Source organism: Bubalus kerabau, chromosome 21, assembly GCF_029407905.1.
Source record: "Bubalus kerabau isolate K-KA32 ecotype Philippines breed swamp buffalo chromosome 21, PCC_UOA_SB_1v2, whole genome shotgun sequence".
In the NCBI taxonomy this organism is placed as follows: Eukaryota; Metazoa; Chordata; class Mammalia; order Artiodactyla; family Bovidae; genus Bubalus; species Bubalus kerabau.
The window spans coordinates 50,030,404-50,048,882 of NC_073644.1; the positions used below are offsets into that span (position 1 = coordinate 50,030,404).

At 39.5% G+C, this 18,479-nt stretch overlaps 1 protein-coding gene across 1 annotated transcript in view; it reads right to left on the minus strand.

Annotated features, from left to right (window-relative positions):
* Positions 1-7,009: 7,009 nt before the first annotated feature.
* The window catches only part of SKOR2 (SKI family transcriptional corepressor 2), a 41,756-nt gene continuing 30,286 nt past the window's right edge, over positions 7,010-18,479 (minus strand). Inside the window, exons 7-8 of the mRNA XM_055558944.1 lie at positions 13,550-13,615; positions 7,010-7,732 (exon numbers count right to left, since the gene is read on the minus strand). Coding sequence (XP_055414919.1) covers positions 13,553-13,615 — 63 coding nt within the window. The 3' untranslated portion in view covers positions 7,010-7,732; positions 13,550-13,552. The remainder of the gene's footprint in view (positions 7,733-13,549; positions 13,616-18,479) is intronic.

Consider the following 18,479-nt stretch of genomic DNA (forward strand, 5'->3'; position numbering starts at 1 on the left):
TTATAGAGTCATCTTGCCAGTTTCTCCCAAAAGTCCTTCTGGGAATTTGATTGAAATCTTTTGTATTGAGTTTATAAACACTTTGGGGGACAAATGACATTTTAATAATGATGAATCTTCCAAACCACATACATAGTATATTTTCAAAGCATTTTAAATTTATTTAAATTTTTCTCAGCAATGTTTTGAGGTTTTCAGTGTAAAGGTTTTGCATATCTTTTGATATAGTTATTCTTAAGTTTTTTTATATGATGTGAAATTCACTTAATATGAAATTGACTGTTTTAAAGTGAGGTTTTGGTGATATTTAGTACACTCACAATTTTGTGAACAGATACTTTCTATCTGGTTCCCACTTTCATTACTCAAAAGAAAACCCTGCATCTATTAAGCTGCTGCTGCTGCTCACAATTTTGTGAACAGATACTTTCTATCTGGTTCCCACTTTCATTACTCAAAAGAAAACCTTGCATCTATTGAGCAGTCTCTACCAATTCTCCCTTCCCCATGGCCCTGGAAACTACCAATCCATTTTTTGCTGCTATGGTTTGCCTATTTCAGGTATTTCATATAAATGGAATCCTGCTTTCCGTGACCTTTAATGCCCGGTTTCTTTCATTTTGCATATTTTCAAGGCTCATCCATGTTGTGGCATGTGTCAGTATTTCATTTCTTCTTACAGCTGAATAATATTTCATTGTATGTATACACCCCATTTTGTTTATCCATGCACATGTTGATGGGCATTTGGGTTGTTTCTACAGTTTGACTATTGTAAATAGAGCTGCTATTTACCACACTTGTATACAAATATTTAGTTGTTTTCAATACCTTTGGGTTTACACCTAGGAGTGGAACTGCTGAGTGATATGGTAATTATATGTTTACTTTTTTGAGGAACTGCCAAACTGTTTTCACAGTGGCTGTATGTGAAATGAATTTTGAGGTGAAATGAGTTGAAGTGAGTTCACTGCGGTTTTGATTTGCCTGTCCCTGGTGACTCATGATGCTGTGTGTCTCTTCGTGTGTTTGTTGGGTGTCTGTATATCTTTTCTGGAGAAATGTCTATTCAAATCTTTTTTGCATTTCTTATTTGGGTTATTTATCTTTTTATTATCTAGTTGTAAGAGTTGTTTTTTTTTTTTTTTTTCCTGCTCCGTGAGGCTTGTGGGGCCTCATTTCCTTGACCAGGGATTGAACCTGGGCCTCAGCAATGAAAGCACCTAACCATTGGACCACCAGGGAGTTTCCAAGAGTTCTTTACATATTCTGGATAATCCCTTGTCAGGTACATGATTTGCAGACATTTTCTCTAAGCTCTTTTAGCTTTTTTGATGGTATCATCTATAGCACTAAAGTTTGTAATTTTCATGAAGTCCAATTTACCTATTTTTCTTTTGTCTCTTCTGCTTTAAGTATTATAATTAAGGAACCATTGCCTAACCCAAGGTCACTAGGATTTATTTCTGTATTTTCATTTTTATTGTTCTACCTCTGTGACAGACTATACTTCAAGTAGCACTGTCTTAGAGTGTTTATCTTTCTAGAAACATATAATACCTAAGTCAAAAGAATCATGCTAACTGGTGGGATTTCAGCTTCAAGTGAAGTTGGTGAGGGGAGGTCTTTTTGTTTACAAGCGGTCTCCAGCACCCTTCAGATTATGTCAGTCAGGGGGCTCCCAATTCACCCATGCACAGAGTGTCTTGCTTGGCTCACTCAGCAGCAAGCAGCAGAGTTTAGTGGTTAAAAGCAGAGGTTAATGTCACATTAGTGAAAGGTTCAAATTTCCAATTTTCCACTTACCAGCTGAGTGACTTAACTCCTTCCAGTTTCAATTAAATAGTTAAGAACTGTAGTCTCTGCCTCAGAGAGTTGTTGAGAGGATTAAATGAAATAATGCTTTAAGACACTTAGTACAATGTTCTGCTTATTGTCATCACTCCTTGAAAGTTGGCTGCTTTTATTATTACTGGCTGCCAAGTAATTGGGTGATAGTGCCATATAAGTAGAGGGATGGGAAAGCAACTACAGATAAAATCACAGTTTCACCAATGATGGTTTAGTATTGAATTCAAAGAGTATTTAACCATGTTTTTAAAGCACATGATTTGGGGGAAATGTTGATTCTTTATAAAGTCAATCTCTAGAGGGCCATAAAAGCTATTTTAATCACTACAACTAATTACAAGGAAGTATAAATCAATAAACTTTGCTAAATGGTCTAAAATATAATAAAGAAAGCCATCATTAACAATCATGCAGGAAGCCACTGTCCTTAATAGTGAGATGATATAAAAGTTGGATGAGAAGAATGAATTTTATTATTTGAAAACTCCAGACATTACCAACGTTTTCAGGGAAGTTCTTAATTTAGGACCGAGTTGTGAATTTTCAGAATGATTATTTACTTTAGGTAACTTGATTTTATTACCTCTAAATTACATGTATACTAGGCTTGGTCTGGAAATTTGCAGAAAATATTTTCAGCTCTTATTGTTCTTCCCATCCCTTCTCAGCTCCAAACCAGCCCTCTTTCTATTCCCCCTCCCAAAGCCATAATACTGCTTCAGAGCCTGGAGTCAATAGGCACTTGGAAAGCTTTAGCTCTCTTCTAGTCTTGTGTAGTGGCCCAAGTCTGGAGTCCCAGGGTTACCATCTGATCCCAAGCTTACCTTGCTGCCCTCTGAATAGGAGAACCAGTGTCCATATGGGTTCCTGAGCCAAATCTCTCTCCACCTGGCACATCCCAGACTCAAGGAGTGAGCTTGCTCCTCACCACACTATTTGTTCTCAGTGGTGTTTTTCCCTGAGGCTGAAATCTGCCCATGAAGGCCAGGTCAGCAGCAGGGGCCTGTTATCATGGGTAACGATGATCAACAGCCTCCTGCTTCAGAGACACCTGTGCTATGGAGCTCTATTCCCTTGTGGGGTCCTGGCTACGTATCTGGTCATGGCTTTACTTGCCTTTCCAACAGTGTACCTTCCCAACCCAGTTTCTGTGCTACTCTGGGGAGCAGATCAAGTTCAGGTCCAGCCCCTTCCCCCATCTTTGTTATTGTTCAGTCGCTAAGTCATGTCTGACTCTTGACCCATGGACTGCAGCACACCAGGCTCCTCTGTCCTTCACTATCAATTTGAGTTTGCTCAAATTCATGTCCATTGAGTCAGTGATGCTATCCAACCATCTCACCCTCTGCTGCCCCTTCTCCTTTTGTCTTCAGTCTTTCCCAGCATCAGGGCCCCCTCATCTTTACCAGTCCATATTGCAGTCAGGGATATCAGACAGGTTGTAAACCTGCTCAGCTGTGATGATGGAGCCAAGAGATTGAGTAGGAAAAGCTGTCCATGGTCATAAGAACTGGATTTGAGACTTTACTCAGCAGCTAAATAGACTTTAAAACCCTGTGACTTCCTTTAGCTAAATCAATGGGCTAATGAGAAGGTAAAATGATGTAACCAGAATAAATACATATTGGAAAGTTGTCACACAAACAGGAAGTTGTGTTACTATTGGCTGATCAGAGCTCCCAAATAGAGAAAAGGGTTTTGTAATCAGTTAGAGTTAACAGAACATCTAAAATAGCAGTGGTTAAACAAGATAGAACCTCATTTCTCTCCAATACAAAAGAAGCTTGCAAGTGGACACTCCAGAGTTGGAATGGGGGCTCAGTAGTTGTCAGGGATCCAGGCTTCTATTATCCTTCTGTGCCACACTAGCATATAGCTTCTGTCTCAAAAATCACCTTCATGGTCCAAGAAGACTTCTGAGGCTTCCTCCACATTACATACATCAGGAAAGAGAGACACTGCCTAACCAATCAAACTCTTTTGAAGGGACCCTCTTGAAAGTTCCACATATTTCTGCCTCCATCATCTTGGCCACATCTGACAGCATGTAAGCTGGGAAAGGCAGTCTTTTATCAAGGTGTATTGCTGTCTGAGAATAGTCTGTTGGAGAGCAACCAGCAATTTGCCACATAGAGGCATCTTAAACCAAATGAAATGTCAAAATTTTTTGAGTTTAAAGTAGTAACAGTGAAATGAGCGACTCTTATGAGTGGCCCAAAGAAAACAAATGAGATTCATTCAACTTGCTCAGCAAAGAATGTTTGGTATCGCTACTGCATGCCATAGACTATTCTCAGCACTAGGGAGATGGTAGTGAGCGGAAACAAACCTTCCCTGCCCTTATATAGTTTACGGTGTGTACCTGCCCAGACAGAGTATATAATTGCAAACTGTGACATCAGTTGTGTATGGGGAATCTTGTAAGATGGTCACACTTGAGCTTTGTGCACTCAACTTGTAGAGCAAGACAAAGGAGCTCTCTTCATCCGGCCTGAAATTGGCTGGAAGTACCTGCAGTGCGGGAGACCCAGGTTTGATTCCTGGGTAGGGAAGATCCCCTGGAGAAGAGCATGGCTACCTACTCCAGTATTCTTGCCTGGGGAATTCCATGAACAGAGGAGGCTGGCAGGCTGCAATCCATGGGATCGCAAAAAGTCGGACATGACTGAGCAACTAACACTTTCACTTTCACCCCAATGAATGACATGGTTACCTGTCCTTAGAATGGCTATGGTTTTCCCCTTCTCTGACCTTCCTCACTGCTGACCAAGGCTGCTTTAAACTCTTACCCATAAATGAAAGTGTTCCTCTCTTCTCATTTATATCCCCTGTAGCTAGGAGAGAATTCTTGTCTATTTTCCAAAGAGCTGAGGCTATACTTCTTGCACAATTTAAGGAAATTGGGAAATGATGTCCCATTCTCCTTGCCTGTGGCAAATAGATGAGCAATTCTCAAGCATTCTGAGGATCAAAAGCATCAGTCTGAACTGTCTGGTCTATCCCAATAGAATGGGCTGGGACTTCTGCTTTGATTTGCTATTGCCTTTTCTGATCTTATAATTTCATTTGGAATTAAAACAGAACTTTCATTTGCAATGCTCATATTCTACATTTGCTAATATGTGGGCTAACCTTGGAATGATAAAATAGTTGAAATAAAGAATACAGTGTCTTCTGGCTGTCATTTCATGGAGCCAAGGATTTTATTTGTCCTTCTGGAGGGTAGCTTTATTTTTAGCCCCATGTGGTATTCTAGATGGATGTTCTGTCTGTTTCCACAAGGCAGCTCAGATAACACAATCACATCAAGTTTTAGGGACAAATTCTTTTTGTTCCAACTTAGAAGCATCAAGCATTGCTAGGATACGGCGCTAGAACAGAGAGGAGGCATTTACTCTGCTCAACGAGAAAATAAATGGGTTATTGATGTTACCATATTATATGCTGGATTTCCTTCTGAAGATTTTCGTGCGTAACTTCAGAGTTGCATGGAGGATTGATAAGCACCAGTGTTTGTGAGGAATAGACTCAGTCTGATTAAAAAGAAAACAAAAACCCTTGAAAGATGGGGGGACTCTGAGGCCATGAGAAAAAGGAAACAGGAGTCTCCACCACTCAAGGAAAGCCGCAGAGCTGGGCTTCCATGGAACCTGGAATTTAGCTGGAGATCCACAAGGCATTAATGTAGTTTCAGCATTCTAGCAGCAGAGGTCAATCAATGGTCTCCCACTCTGAGCTTGACCATTAACTCAATTCAGGGCTATGCCATGAATAACTTGTCTAGGCTCTCAGACATATTTTAAGTTATCTGGTTCTAATTTTTCTTTTGCTGCAAGATCATTTGCTGGTATTTTAGCACTAATAACTCTGAGACAAATAAAGCTGCAACTGGAAAGAAAAAAATGACATTTCAGGCTTGCTTGCATGTGTGCCAAGTCACTTCAGTCGTATCCGACTCTTTGAGACCCTATATACTGTGGCCCACCTTGTTTACATGGCTGCTTAAGAAAAAAACTTTAAATTCATCTGCAAGTCTTTAGTTATTGCTCCTCTGGAGCTTCTGCTCTTCCTCTGAAAAGTTATCTGGTCCCTTAGTTTCTGCAGAAGATGACCTCTGCTGTCCCCTGGTGGCTGGTCATGAAGATAGGTCTGTGCCTTTCCTGGTAATTTTCTGTCACTTCCGGTGTTATTGGCTTAGAGTACAAAGCTAAGGATGCTAGGCTTCCATCCCTACGTGTAATCTAGAGCCTCTGTAGGAGACAATTCTCCATCAGCTTGACTGACCAGCTTCTCTCCTCGTGCCAAGCATGGGTGCTAGTTTCAGAAATGTGTGTCATGTCCGAAAGGCTGTGTGAGCCCCACACCCGGGCTCCTGAAAGAACCTCCTCTTGGCGGTCAGATGCAGCGTCTTCACGTTGTTTTTTGCTAGTGTCACTGGGGACCTGTCCTCAGACCCCAGGACTTTGTTTATATCCCTTCTCTGATCCAGCTTCCTGTCCTTCATGGGCTGGGAAGAAAATCACTAATGAGTCTCCCTCCTTTGGTTTCTTAATGCAGCAGATAAGGATAAGAAAATTTATCTCAAAGGTGGGCTAATTGTGAAGCTTGTGTTGATGGTTCATGATAATGAAGACGGTGGGGAGTAAGTATTAAATATCATGGCAATGCATTTTAAACTTCATCTGAAATCTGTCAAGGGATGCCATTGGTCAGTTAGGATGGTCTTCAGCAATTCCAGGGCAGGAAAGCATCCACGGTAGACTTCCATTCAACTCAGAATTTAGAAATCCTGGCTCCAGAGGGTCACCATTTTGGCCTATCTCTTTCATCTGAGAGGCAGAATTTTTGGCATAAAATTATCTCACAGACTTTGAGTCAACATCACAGTAAGGAGAAAGGCACACTACCGACTCCCTCACCAATACTGTTAGAAGACATAGTCAAAATTTAGAACCTTTCCTTATCCATACAAAGATACCATCATGATGGGGAGGACTCCAGCTGCTGACAATGGCCAAAGGCAAACTTAGACTTTAATAACCATTTCTGAAGGAATTCCATTTCCAAAAATAATGTATTCAAACATTTTAAGCCAAAATAATTCTAAAAAGTATTAGTGTTGCCCCTAAGCAGATGTTTATAATTACATGAACACAACTTTTACTTCATAGTTTTTTTATTATAGACTTTTTATCCACATGAATGTTAAAGAAACTACAACAGAGTTAAATACCATTTTTGATAACATGATTATATTCTTAATTACACTCAATATTAGACTGTAAAATATTTCCAGAGGAATACAATCTTCATTCATACAGCAGGCAAAGTACCAGAGAGGAAGGGGCCACACACAAGTCTGTCCAGTTTGCTAGGAAAAGCAGGTTCGTACGGCTGATACCATCCTAGCTGCTGAAACACGATCCCTGCTTCTAGGACAGGTCTCGTGTTGTCTTTCCACCAAGAATCACTTCTTCAGATGTAAAAGGCAGTCTTGTAGAGCTGCTCTCTCCAATTGTGCAGCCCTGAGATCCCCCGGGACTGTCCATGGGTTTCCCACCCCGGTTGGCTAACAGCATTCCCACGCTCTGGGTTCAGTTGGCCTTTAAAAACACAGACTCGAACTTTGGTTCCACCAAAAGATGCGACAAGCACTGACTGCTCTGGTTGGCTCCCCCCTCCCCCCACGAGTGAATGGCCGCTACGGTCTATTTTACATGGTTGTCCACGCTGCTTTGAGGTCACTTGTCCTTGGGTTCTCCCGAACCTGATTTTCTATCTCATTCCCAAGCTCTTTCCATTTGCAGTCTCTGTGCGGGTCCCAAGTGCTCAGGGGCAGGCTGTGTCTTACAAGGGCACAAGAGGAAGTGGTTCTGTGTACCTGGAATAAGACAAAAAGCACAGAATGACAACCTCAGTATGATACAATCAGATAATTTTAAAACATTTAAAGTAATATTCAGTATATCCTTAAAAGGAGACATCTTTAGTACAGTTTAGATAAAAATGTTTAAACAAGTGACCATGAAAGCATCTTCCTTCCCCCACGTGTTTGCCTGCCAGCTTAGATTATACATCTCTGCTGACACTGAGCCAAACGAGAACTATTACATCAGAGCCTGCCGGTTTGCTACCCTTACTTCACAGTAAGGTCATTTTGTTGGGTTCCAGAGACTCCGATTTGTTGTGAGCAAACATTAAGACAGACAGCCTGTGGTAAAGGGGCAGGCAGAGTTACAGGCGCTGGTGCCCTGCTGGCTTTGGCTGGATGGTCCAGGTAATATCTGTTTTTCTTGTTCTGGGTGTTAGGGCAGCTCTAGAGGTATGACTGGAGGTTTTGCCATTCAACATCAATGGGACCACTGGATCGGTTTATTAACCGTGTATTTATAACTGATAATGTAAGATGTGAATTAAGTCATGATTTCAGGTTACAAGTCAGGGGAGAGTGGATGAAGTGCGGGCAACCTGGGTCAGATCCTGCCGCTTGTTAGCAGTGAGACCACACAACTGACTCATCTCTGCATTTGGTATGCTCAGCTGTAGAATGAAGAGAGTAGCAGTACTTCTCTCAATAGGTTGGTGTGAAGATAAAATAGTTGACATAAAGCACTTAGACACAACCGAGCTACTGAGCACACATGTGTGCGCACGCACGTGCACACACACACACACACACACACACACAGAGAAATATGGTAGCACACTCTCATTCTCAATGAAGACTCTTGTTTGACATCAGAGGAGAGAAATAGACATGCTACCCAGCCCTAACCCTTTATTTTTGATTGTTACAAAAGGAAAGCACAAAGTGTTCAATTACAATTTCTCCAAACCCTTTTAAGGCCTTTTTCTTGCCATTTTTTAATAGCAGTTATCCCAGAAGTGCAGTAAAAGTGATAGTTTACTAAAGAGCTAGATGTTGTTAGCATAGGGAAAAAAATCACATTTTCAAACTCTCTATAAGGATGTAAAGAGGCAATCAGTGATGAAGAAAAATGCAGAAAGAAGGCCAAAAGTAGGTGGCTTATACCCTTGGGTATTATCTAGGGTTTTGAACAGACTTTAATAAAAACAGCTCGTTTGTGGGAAAGAGAGAATTTAGCAGAAGACTGGCATTCAAGAGTGACAGTCAACATTTACAACTGATGGAGGTTTTGATCAGGTTTGGCCATCCACATTTCATAGATAAGAAGGAGCCTCAAAGATAGTAAATGAAATTCCTTAAGATGACATAGGGTAGTAGAGTCAGATTTAGAAGCCAGACTCTTTCAAAACCAGCCCAATGATCCTGGAAAGACAGAGAAGGGGCTTAGTGTTAAACAGACCCGTATTGAATCCTGGCTTTGTCACTTTCTAGCTAAGTGACCTCACTGAACCTCTGTGATCTCATGGATGAAATGGAGACAGTAATAGGATCAACCGTAAAGAGTTGTAATAATCAAAAGAGAGAATGTGGCAGAGAATTTGACCAAGTATCTGGCATGGTTAGTGCTCACTGAATGCCAGTTATTATTATTTCCAGCTTGTTCAGCAAGTTTCTTTATGACTATGAATGAGCCATACCTATGATTCACTTTTTACTTGTAAAAAATGATCCTGTTCTCTGTGAAAGACACACGTGTTTCACTGAGTCACAGGGATGACATTTGTATAATGTTAAACAGAGTTTGGGAAAAAAGAATGTAAAATAATATTAAATTGGTGTTAACATCATGACATTTTTATTTGCGGTGCAGATTTCACACACATTACACTGTAACATCTGTGTAGGAACTGGGGCGCATTAATGACTGAAGGTAAGAAAGACCACCAGGAATAATTCTGGTGTTAAGAACAGTTCCAGATGAAAGGATAATATGCACAACATGTTGCAATATTTTTCAAATCACTTCCATTGTACTTGTGAGCTCATGATAAAGCGAATGCACAGAACAGTACAATGTCTAATCTACAAGGGCTTGTTTTAGGAGGTAGTTGAAAGATAAATAAACTACAGTTTACACAGCTGGCAGCTAAACAAATAGAATTCATTGCCCCAAAGGGAGCTATGCCTAGGTTGATGAAAGGTTTCGATGAATCCATGGATAATGGATCTGTAAGGAGTTATCAAGGGAAAATTAAGAGTTATTCAGTGTATACACCTAAATTTTGAGGTTGGTCTTGTTAAAAACACAATTTGGCTCTTCTAATGGAACTGCATAGTTAGTCCCTTGGTATGGGTGAACTTTTATTTTTATTTGACATGGAATCTCTGGTGTCCTAATGCAGGACAAACAAGATTTGTAGAGCAGTGATATGTGGCAGTACTTGCTCAGCTTATTAAGTGGACTGCCTGTGGTTTTGAAAAGCTTCCTCCTCCTAATAGTCACACTGGAATCCACTGGGTGGCAAGAACACAGCACACTACCTTAAGGTCACTCTTGCGTAAGACATGAATGCATCAGTCCCTAATTTGGAAACCTGTGGTCACTCAGCAAGACAGAATTTGTCTCTCTCCCTTGGCGTAATGATTTTTATTTTGTCATCTCTCCTGGGGTAATTCCTTGCAGGCTTGGCATGTTGAGAATCAAATACTGCCTCTAACAATATGGTTGTGATTCTCTGCTTGGCTGATTTAGCTCAGCATTTAAGTAACCACTAATCTTCTGAAAGCACCAGGGTCTACTTAGAGAAATCCCTATTGTCTGCAAGGATGGAAACAAAATCAGCATGGAGGAAGCATTACTTACTAAACACAAATCAATCTTTTTTTTTCCACCTCGCTGTACACTATGCCACCATCAAAGGCGTGGTTTAGGGTGGTAGGTCTTCATTTTGCAGGTGGAGAGCAGCTCATGTGCGACAAGTAGAGAAGATGAATTGGGGAAGTGGACGGGTAAAAAGAGTTTATTGAAGTGCCTAAGTATAAATCAAACTACAGTCTAATGGATGTATCACAAAGATGGAGTGAAAAAAGCCAAATACAAGAGAATGTTCCCTATAATGTCCTTTGCTAAAGTTCAAAAACAAGCAAACCCAGTCTTCTGGGGTCAGGGGAGTGATTGGAAAGAGGCACAAGGTGCTAGAACCCAAGCGAGTTCACTGAGCTTTGAGTTCTTGACTTCACAACTTGTATAACTTGGTAATTTGTAGGCTTTGCTGACTGTGCTATACTTCAGTGAAAAGGTGACTTTAAAAGCACATTCCAGTATTTACTCTTTGATTTGAAAGAAAAGTAGTTTGATATTTTCAAGCTTTTATATATATGGGCTTATCAGAATTCATTTGGATGATTCTTGCTCTGATTACCTTGATATCCTGCATTAAGATTTATTAGACTTAATGTCCTAAAATTATTTATTTCACACTGCTGGGACAAACCTGGTCTATAAAAGTGAGAAAGAAAGCACCTCAAATCAACTTCAGACTTAAGAAAAATACCTGAATGTACAGAATGAGGCCAAACTCACAGGTGCATTTGTGTAAGTGTATGACTTCATGCAGGCGGAAACAGAATGACAATATCTGAGTGTCTCAAAACAGAATGACTTATTATCCGAGTAACTCTGTTGCTAAACATCTGCTCACGGAAGTCACTGTATCAGGACTAAGTTGCTGCTGCTGCCAAGTCACTTCAGTAGTGTCCGACTCTGTGTGACCCCATAGATGGCAGCCCACCAGGCTCCCCCCGTCCCTGGGATTCTCCAGGCAAGAACACTGGAGTGGGTTGCCATTTCCTTCTCCAATGCAGGAAAGTGGAAAGTGAAAGTGAAGTTGCTCAGTTGTGTCCGACTTTTAGCAACCCCATGGACTGCAGCCTACCAGGCTCCTCCATCCATGGGATACTGCACTTAAAGTCAGGAGGCCTAGACTCACTTCCTGGTTTTGCAACAGAGACATAAAACATCATATCTCTCTTCACCGTATCTCGGTTCCCTGTGCATAAAATTAAGGGAAAGCATATGAATGAGAGACTGTCTTGGAAAGAAAGTTGAGCTCCTAATGAAATGTGACATACATACAATTGTTTAAGACAAATACTGAAGATTATCACTAATAAGGGACTTCCCAGACAGTGCTAGTGGTAAAGAACCCACCTGCCAATGCAAGAGATGTAAGAGACGTGGGTTAGATCCTTGGGTCAGGAAGATCCCCTGGAGGAGGGCATGGCAACCCACTCCAGTATTTTTGCCTGGAGAATCCCCTGGACAGAACAGCCTGGTGTGCTACAGTCCACAAGGTCACAAACAGTCGGACCTGACTGAAGCCTCTTAGCATGCATGCATGCATCACTAATAAAGATGATGGCAAGAAGTAGAACTGTCATGCGTGCATAGTAGAGGAAGCTTGTGACAGGCAGAAGAGAAACATGAAGGAAAGAAAAGGAACCACGAACCTGCATTGCATAGAATTATTATTTTTTTTTTTTGCCAGTAAATTCTATTGAGTTGAAAATAGGTTCCAGAGGGAAGGAGTGGGTAGAATCATTCTGATGGGAATGAATAAAATTGATAAATGACCACAATCCTAGTTGGCCACGAGCACGCACAAACACCACTTCTGACATCTAAGTTTTTCACTGATTTAGCTGTTCTAGCTGCTAGGTCATTTTAATGTATTTCTACAAAAACAACAGTGTCCTAGCTTTGCATTCCTTCAGCTCTAATAATTATATATATCTTCTTCTATATCATAAAAAGTTGTTTTTGAAATGTTTAGGTATATTCTGAGTATTTTGAACTGTGGTGTTGGAGAAGACTCTTGAGAGTCCCTTGGACTGCAAGGAGATCCAACCAGTCCATCCTAAAGGAGATTAGTCCTGGGTGTTCATAGGAAGGACTGATGTTGAAGCTGAAACTCCAATACTTTGGCCACCTGATGTGAAGAGCTGACTCATTGGAAAAGACCCTGATGCTGGGAAAGATTGAGGGCAGGAGGAAAAGGGGACGACAGAGGATGAGATGGTTGGATGGCTTCACCGACTCAATGGACATGAGTTTGGGTAAACTCCGGGAGTTGGTGATGGACAGGGAGGCCTGGCGTGCTGCGGTTCATGGGGTCACAAAGAGTCGGACACGACTGAGCGATTGAACTGAACTGAACTGAATACGGTCATTGAACTTTTACTGTCTTCTTTCCCCTAGGTGTCCAGAATTCTTGTCTTTTAAATTGTAGCCAGATATGTGACATTGGATCCAGCTTCATCTGTAGAGAAACAAGGACTGTTTTATAAAAGAATGAATGGCTAAACGTGCAGAAGAAGTTCTCGAAGGTCTATGTCTTCTGTGGTTATTCACAGCACCATCTGCCAGTAACTCACTGAAAGCTGGATTTCAGCAAGCATTTGAGCAAAGAAGAGAGCAAAGAAGAAGAAACATAATAAGCATGGCTTTAGACATTCTGATTTCCTTCAGCATACCGGGAATCAGGGTGTTAGGAGGAACCAGAAGGAGCAGAAAACCTCAAAACAGAACGAAGATCACATGTGCAAGACTGACTTGAGAATTTCCTTAGCTTTAGAAAATTTCCGTAGAATTTGTAAGATGCGCATAGCTTTTCATTAAGGAAGTCCCAGGCCCAGAATGAAGTTCAACAGTGTATCAGCTTAAACACAGGATGCAGCACCACCCAGCCCTCGGTGCTAGGGGCCTACCATCAAGTACATCAGTGAGGAACATAAGCAAGCAACTCAGAGAGTTTTCTCTGGTGAGCTCACCTTTTAGCTTTTGCTGAGATGGGCACCAAGCTTTTCTTTCCTGATCAAGCTTGCTGCATAGGGAATCTGTAAGATAAAAACAAGCAAAACTCTCCAGGTGAGCTAAACTTGGAGACAGATGTGTAATGGAGACCCTTACCCTTCATTGTGCCTAGTGATTTGAATGCCAGTGGATCTGCCCTGAGGAGAAAAGGTCTCCATTCTCCCCAGCAGTGTGGCGCTTCTGGGATACAGCATTCCTAAGGCCCATTAGAAAGCATTTCGGGACAGAACAGATGATCACACTAGACTGTTGCTACAGCTAGTCTCTGAGGTTCCTATGTGACATTTGACTTAAGAAGTTAAAAAAAACTTTCATTTAATAATATGGTATTCTTACGTCCAAGGTCACAAACAAGAATGTGATTACAAGCTAGTTCAATGTAACTTTTCATTTAACTAGAGCGATAAAATATCTCATTATAAATCACAAATAAGATTAACTAACTAAATGCAAACTATTACTCTGGGTAATTTCCCAGTAACTACTAAAAAGCATCAGAAGTAATTGCACTGAATGGAAATATGACCCTTGAGAATTCTACCTGAAACTTAAAAAATACTTTTCAATACCGGGGCTTTGAATGAAAGTCCATCACACTTGATATGCTAGAAAATTCAAACAACTGAAATTGGACTACCTGTATATTATTATTTAGATTTGCCTCTCCATTAAATCTAGTTATGTTACTTACCTTCATTATACAAGATTAAGTTCAGAATTCTAGTGATATAAGTCTACTTTACATTTAAAGAAACACTCAGCCCTCTAGAATGTAACATGAACTATGGCTGATATGATGTAAAAGCAGCGAAGGAAATAAAATTATAGCCACTCAATTAAGCAATATTTTGTGTCTTGTTTGAGACATTCCTCACATTCCCAGTATATTTATGTTTTGCTCTCCTGAGCTACCGGTGCATAAATATGAACCTTTATTAACGGGAAGGAGCTACAAATCTACAGTGATGCTAGTGACTAAATTAACTGCACCAGTTGGCCATAAAAACCAGTTTGTCAAATCAAACAGTCTTTTTGATGAAAAAGAGAGAAAACGAAAATAACTGTCTCAGTGTCCAGATACACAACTACAACATGGATGTATACGATAGAGTCATATCCGATAAAGGGCAGAATAGCAGCACTGGCGTTGCTTCATCAGGACCATAAAAAGGTCAGCGTCCTAATCCCACACTTGAGGACAAGAGCTAAGGTCAGCTAGATAACTATGACAAGAACAGTTACACAGGGACCTACTCTAGGTACCTCGTCTTTTCACTCTGTGTTATGCTATACCTGCTATTAACAGAGACATACTTCAACCTTGATTTTCCACTATGTTGTATGAAACAATATGCCCAAAATCCACGGATCACCTCTCTCTTTAGATGAATGCTATCAGAGAGCCGTGAATGGAATTCTATTATTTAGGATAACAAGTGGAAAAGATGTAAACCTTGGGGTATAGAGAATTACCTAATAAAATGCATTTGGGTCACTCTTGCATTTAGAAAGCATTCTCAACATCAAGATTAGATGCCACAAATATTTAGTAAGTATCTTCTGTACCAGGCACTACATGAGATAAGTTAATATCACCATGAGCCATCTCATCAAAGCCAGAAAACTACTCACCCTAACCTAAATAAAACTGCCTGAAGGGCACTACCTTCACATCTAAGTCAGAATGCCTTTCTCTTTCTTTTTTTTTCAGAAACAGCAATGCAGCATCTCATTAAGATGGGAAGCTGATAAGGAAATTCTTTAAGAGGACTCAGGGAAAAAAAAGGACATTTCCAAATAAGCACATTTGATCCTCAAATCTCCAGATTGAAATTTAGATCTGTGTGAAGAATTGTTCATCTCACATTGTGAGCTGAGAATTATTAATTCCAAGTCCTAAATCATGAATGATAGATAAAGAATATATTAGCACACGGCCCAGTTGCTCATGGAAACTATCCTATTTCACTGATTCTAAGATACACTCTTCCCCCTCACATTTTAACATTTCTGAAATTGGCTGTACTATGATTGATGGCATCTTAGAATAATAGTTAGAAGCTTCCTTTTCTTATGATACATCAAGTAATGGGCACTTTTATGATTGGTGGTGCATCAGGTTCTGTCTTCCCTAACTTGGGAAGCTCATGACCTTAGAGGCTCCATTTAAGATAATTATGCCATGTAAACCCCACATATTAGAATTCATAAAAGCTTTCTTTTCATCTTGATCAGCTTGGAAATCACCAAGATTGGCATGGACAAAAACCTCTGAAAGTTATTATGTAACTTGTAAATTACCTAGTTGGCTCTAGAGTATCAAAAGTATTGAGATTTTGCCAAAAAGGATAATTTCCTAGTTTGTGCCAAGAGAGAGTTAGCCTGAGCTCAGACATTAAAGTGGATCTACATCTCAAAAAGAGAAAGATGTGAAAAAGGATATATAACTTAGAAACAAGTGACTGCATTGTCAAAATGCAAGGCAATGGATCAATACTTGGAAGAGGACCCACTTTAGTCAAAGCCTATCTCTTGGAGAATCTTAAGGCAGCTTCCACAGATGTTCAGACTTAGATAAAGTTCTCTGATGTGTTACACATTTAGTCACAAAATCAAAATCCTCTAGGGACCCAGGGATATTTTCTAAAAATAAAGTGTTGGATCAACCTTTTAAAAATATGTAAAACATATTTTAAAAAACTTTCCAGGTTCAGAGAGTACAAATTTGGGCAAGTTCCCATCCTAGTTAATCCCAGAGCACCTCCAAGAAAAGACCGTATATCTCTGAAAAGCTGTGTCCTTGCCGAAGAGGGAACACTCCTACAGCAACGGTAAAGACCTGTCACTGCTCCTTTCCCTGCAAGGAAGCACAGCGCTCAAACCATCAGAGAGTTGTAAACTGCCTTTTTACAAGTCCACAATGAACGAAACATTAGTACTAAATCTAGTGGACTAACATGATGTTAATTGAGGCTTTGAATGAAGAACTTTGAGACCGGTTCCCCTCGCCTGTGTGTGACTGCAGCGTTCTGGAAAAACAGTAGAGGGCACCTAAAGACCAGCACATTTTAAAAGCATTTTTTTTTTCTTCTTAATCTATGCGCCCCTTGGTAGCACTCCAGCAAGTTCAAAGGATGTGACTCTGAGTCCAGTCATTTATTGTGTGTTTTCTGTTGCAGCTTCACAATGTTCTTCAAGAACTATGACTAATGTCTTCAACAACTATGCCTTCAACTATGACATGCCTTGAACAAACCTAATGGTAGTAGCCTCTACACATATGTACTTGCTTAAAAAAAGGTGTTGCCAAATTAGCAATGGAAAAGAAAAGTTATCAAGACATTATAGTAATCTCGGCTCATGTTGTAGATTATATTATATCCTAGTCCTTGGAAAAACTTTAATCTAAAGGTCATATACTCTTATAGATGTAGAAAGAAACTTATGCTTACCAGGGGTTAAAAATGGGGAGGGATAAATTGGGAGATTGGGATTGATATATACACACTACTATATATAAAATAGATAGCTAATAAGGATAACTAAAAATTCTTTGTTCCTATTGTATAGCACAGGGAACTCTACTTAGTACTCTGTAATGGCCTATATGGGAAAAGAATCTAAGAAAGAGTGGATATATGTATATGTGTAACTGATTCACTTTGCGTACAGCTGAAACTAACACAATATTGTAAATCAACCATACACTAGTAAAAATCTTTAAAACAATGTCATACACTTAGTAAAATATCTTCATTTCCTTTAAATTTTTTTAAAAAACTACATATAACATTGTAACAGTTTTTCCACTTTCTTCTTAATCCTAAAGGATGATGGGTTTTGTTTACAAATGGAATACTTTTTCCCTAGAATCATAATTCACTTGTGAATGAGAAATCTTTTGCTCTTGATTATATTTAATGTAATAAACATCTTCATGAACTTGCTAATTCTAAAAACGTTTTTGATTCATACCGAGAGGAACATATTTGTTTGTATGAATAAATCTAGTCTGGTAACGAAAACATTTTAAGCATTTGAAAACCCAAGGCAGAGGTGGAGGACTATAACATAAACTGTGTTAAGAACTGTAAAACTCTAATTTTAAGCTATTTGTAAAAAAAAAGAAAAAATTAGCTTGTGGCCCAGTTATGTTAAATAAACTGCATATGCTTTAAATCTCACATTGAAATAAATGCACATTCACTTATAAATGTACAAAGAGAATCAATAATTTGAATCTATAGTCACCACAGCTTTGCATTTAACAAACTGGAAAAGGAAGCAACAGTATAGAAGTTACAGTCAGCAGAGAATCTAAAAATGCAGGCACCAAAGAAATTCATAAGTTTTCTTTCTATGGCAATGATACCCAAGATGCTTTCAATATAATATTGAATAAGAACACTGTGTAACAGCATAGGATAAATGCATTGTGGGTCCATGGGAATTGTTACAAAATATGATGGTTTTAATATATTTGAATTTTCTATGACTACAGGATACAGTAGATTTTCATCTCATTTAAAGGAAAAGAAGCCTATTCTGCAGGTAAATGACTATTCTGTAACATATGCTCTATACACTTTAAATATAAAATAATTTAAGCATATTGAATTAAAAATTTTGGTGAATTGTTCTGTTCTCAAGGAACAAAGTATGTATCCATATTTAGTGATGAATTAGAGCACTAAACCAAAAATACTGAGAAAGTCAATAATTGTGATACCTAGCAACTTGATTTAGATATAATTCTAAAGACATTTTTCTCCAGGTACTCTAGCAAATACAAGCTGAATAAGGGACAGGATGTTTCCTTTCAAGAAATCTTGAGTCCACTGCCTCAATTCTAAAGCAGATGGTATAGTGTGAACACAAGTCCTTCTT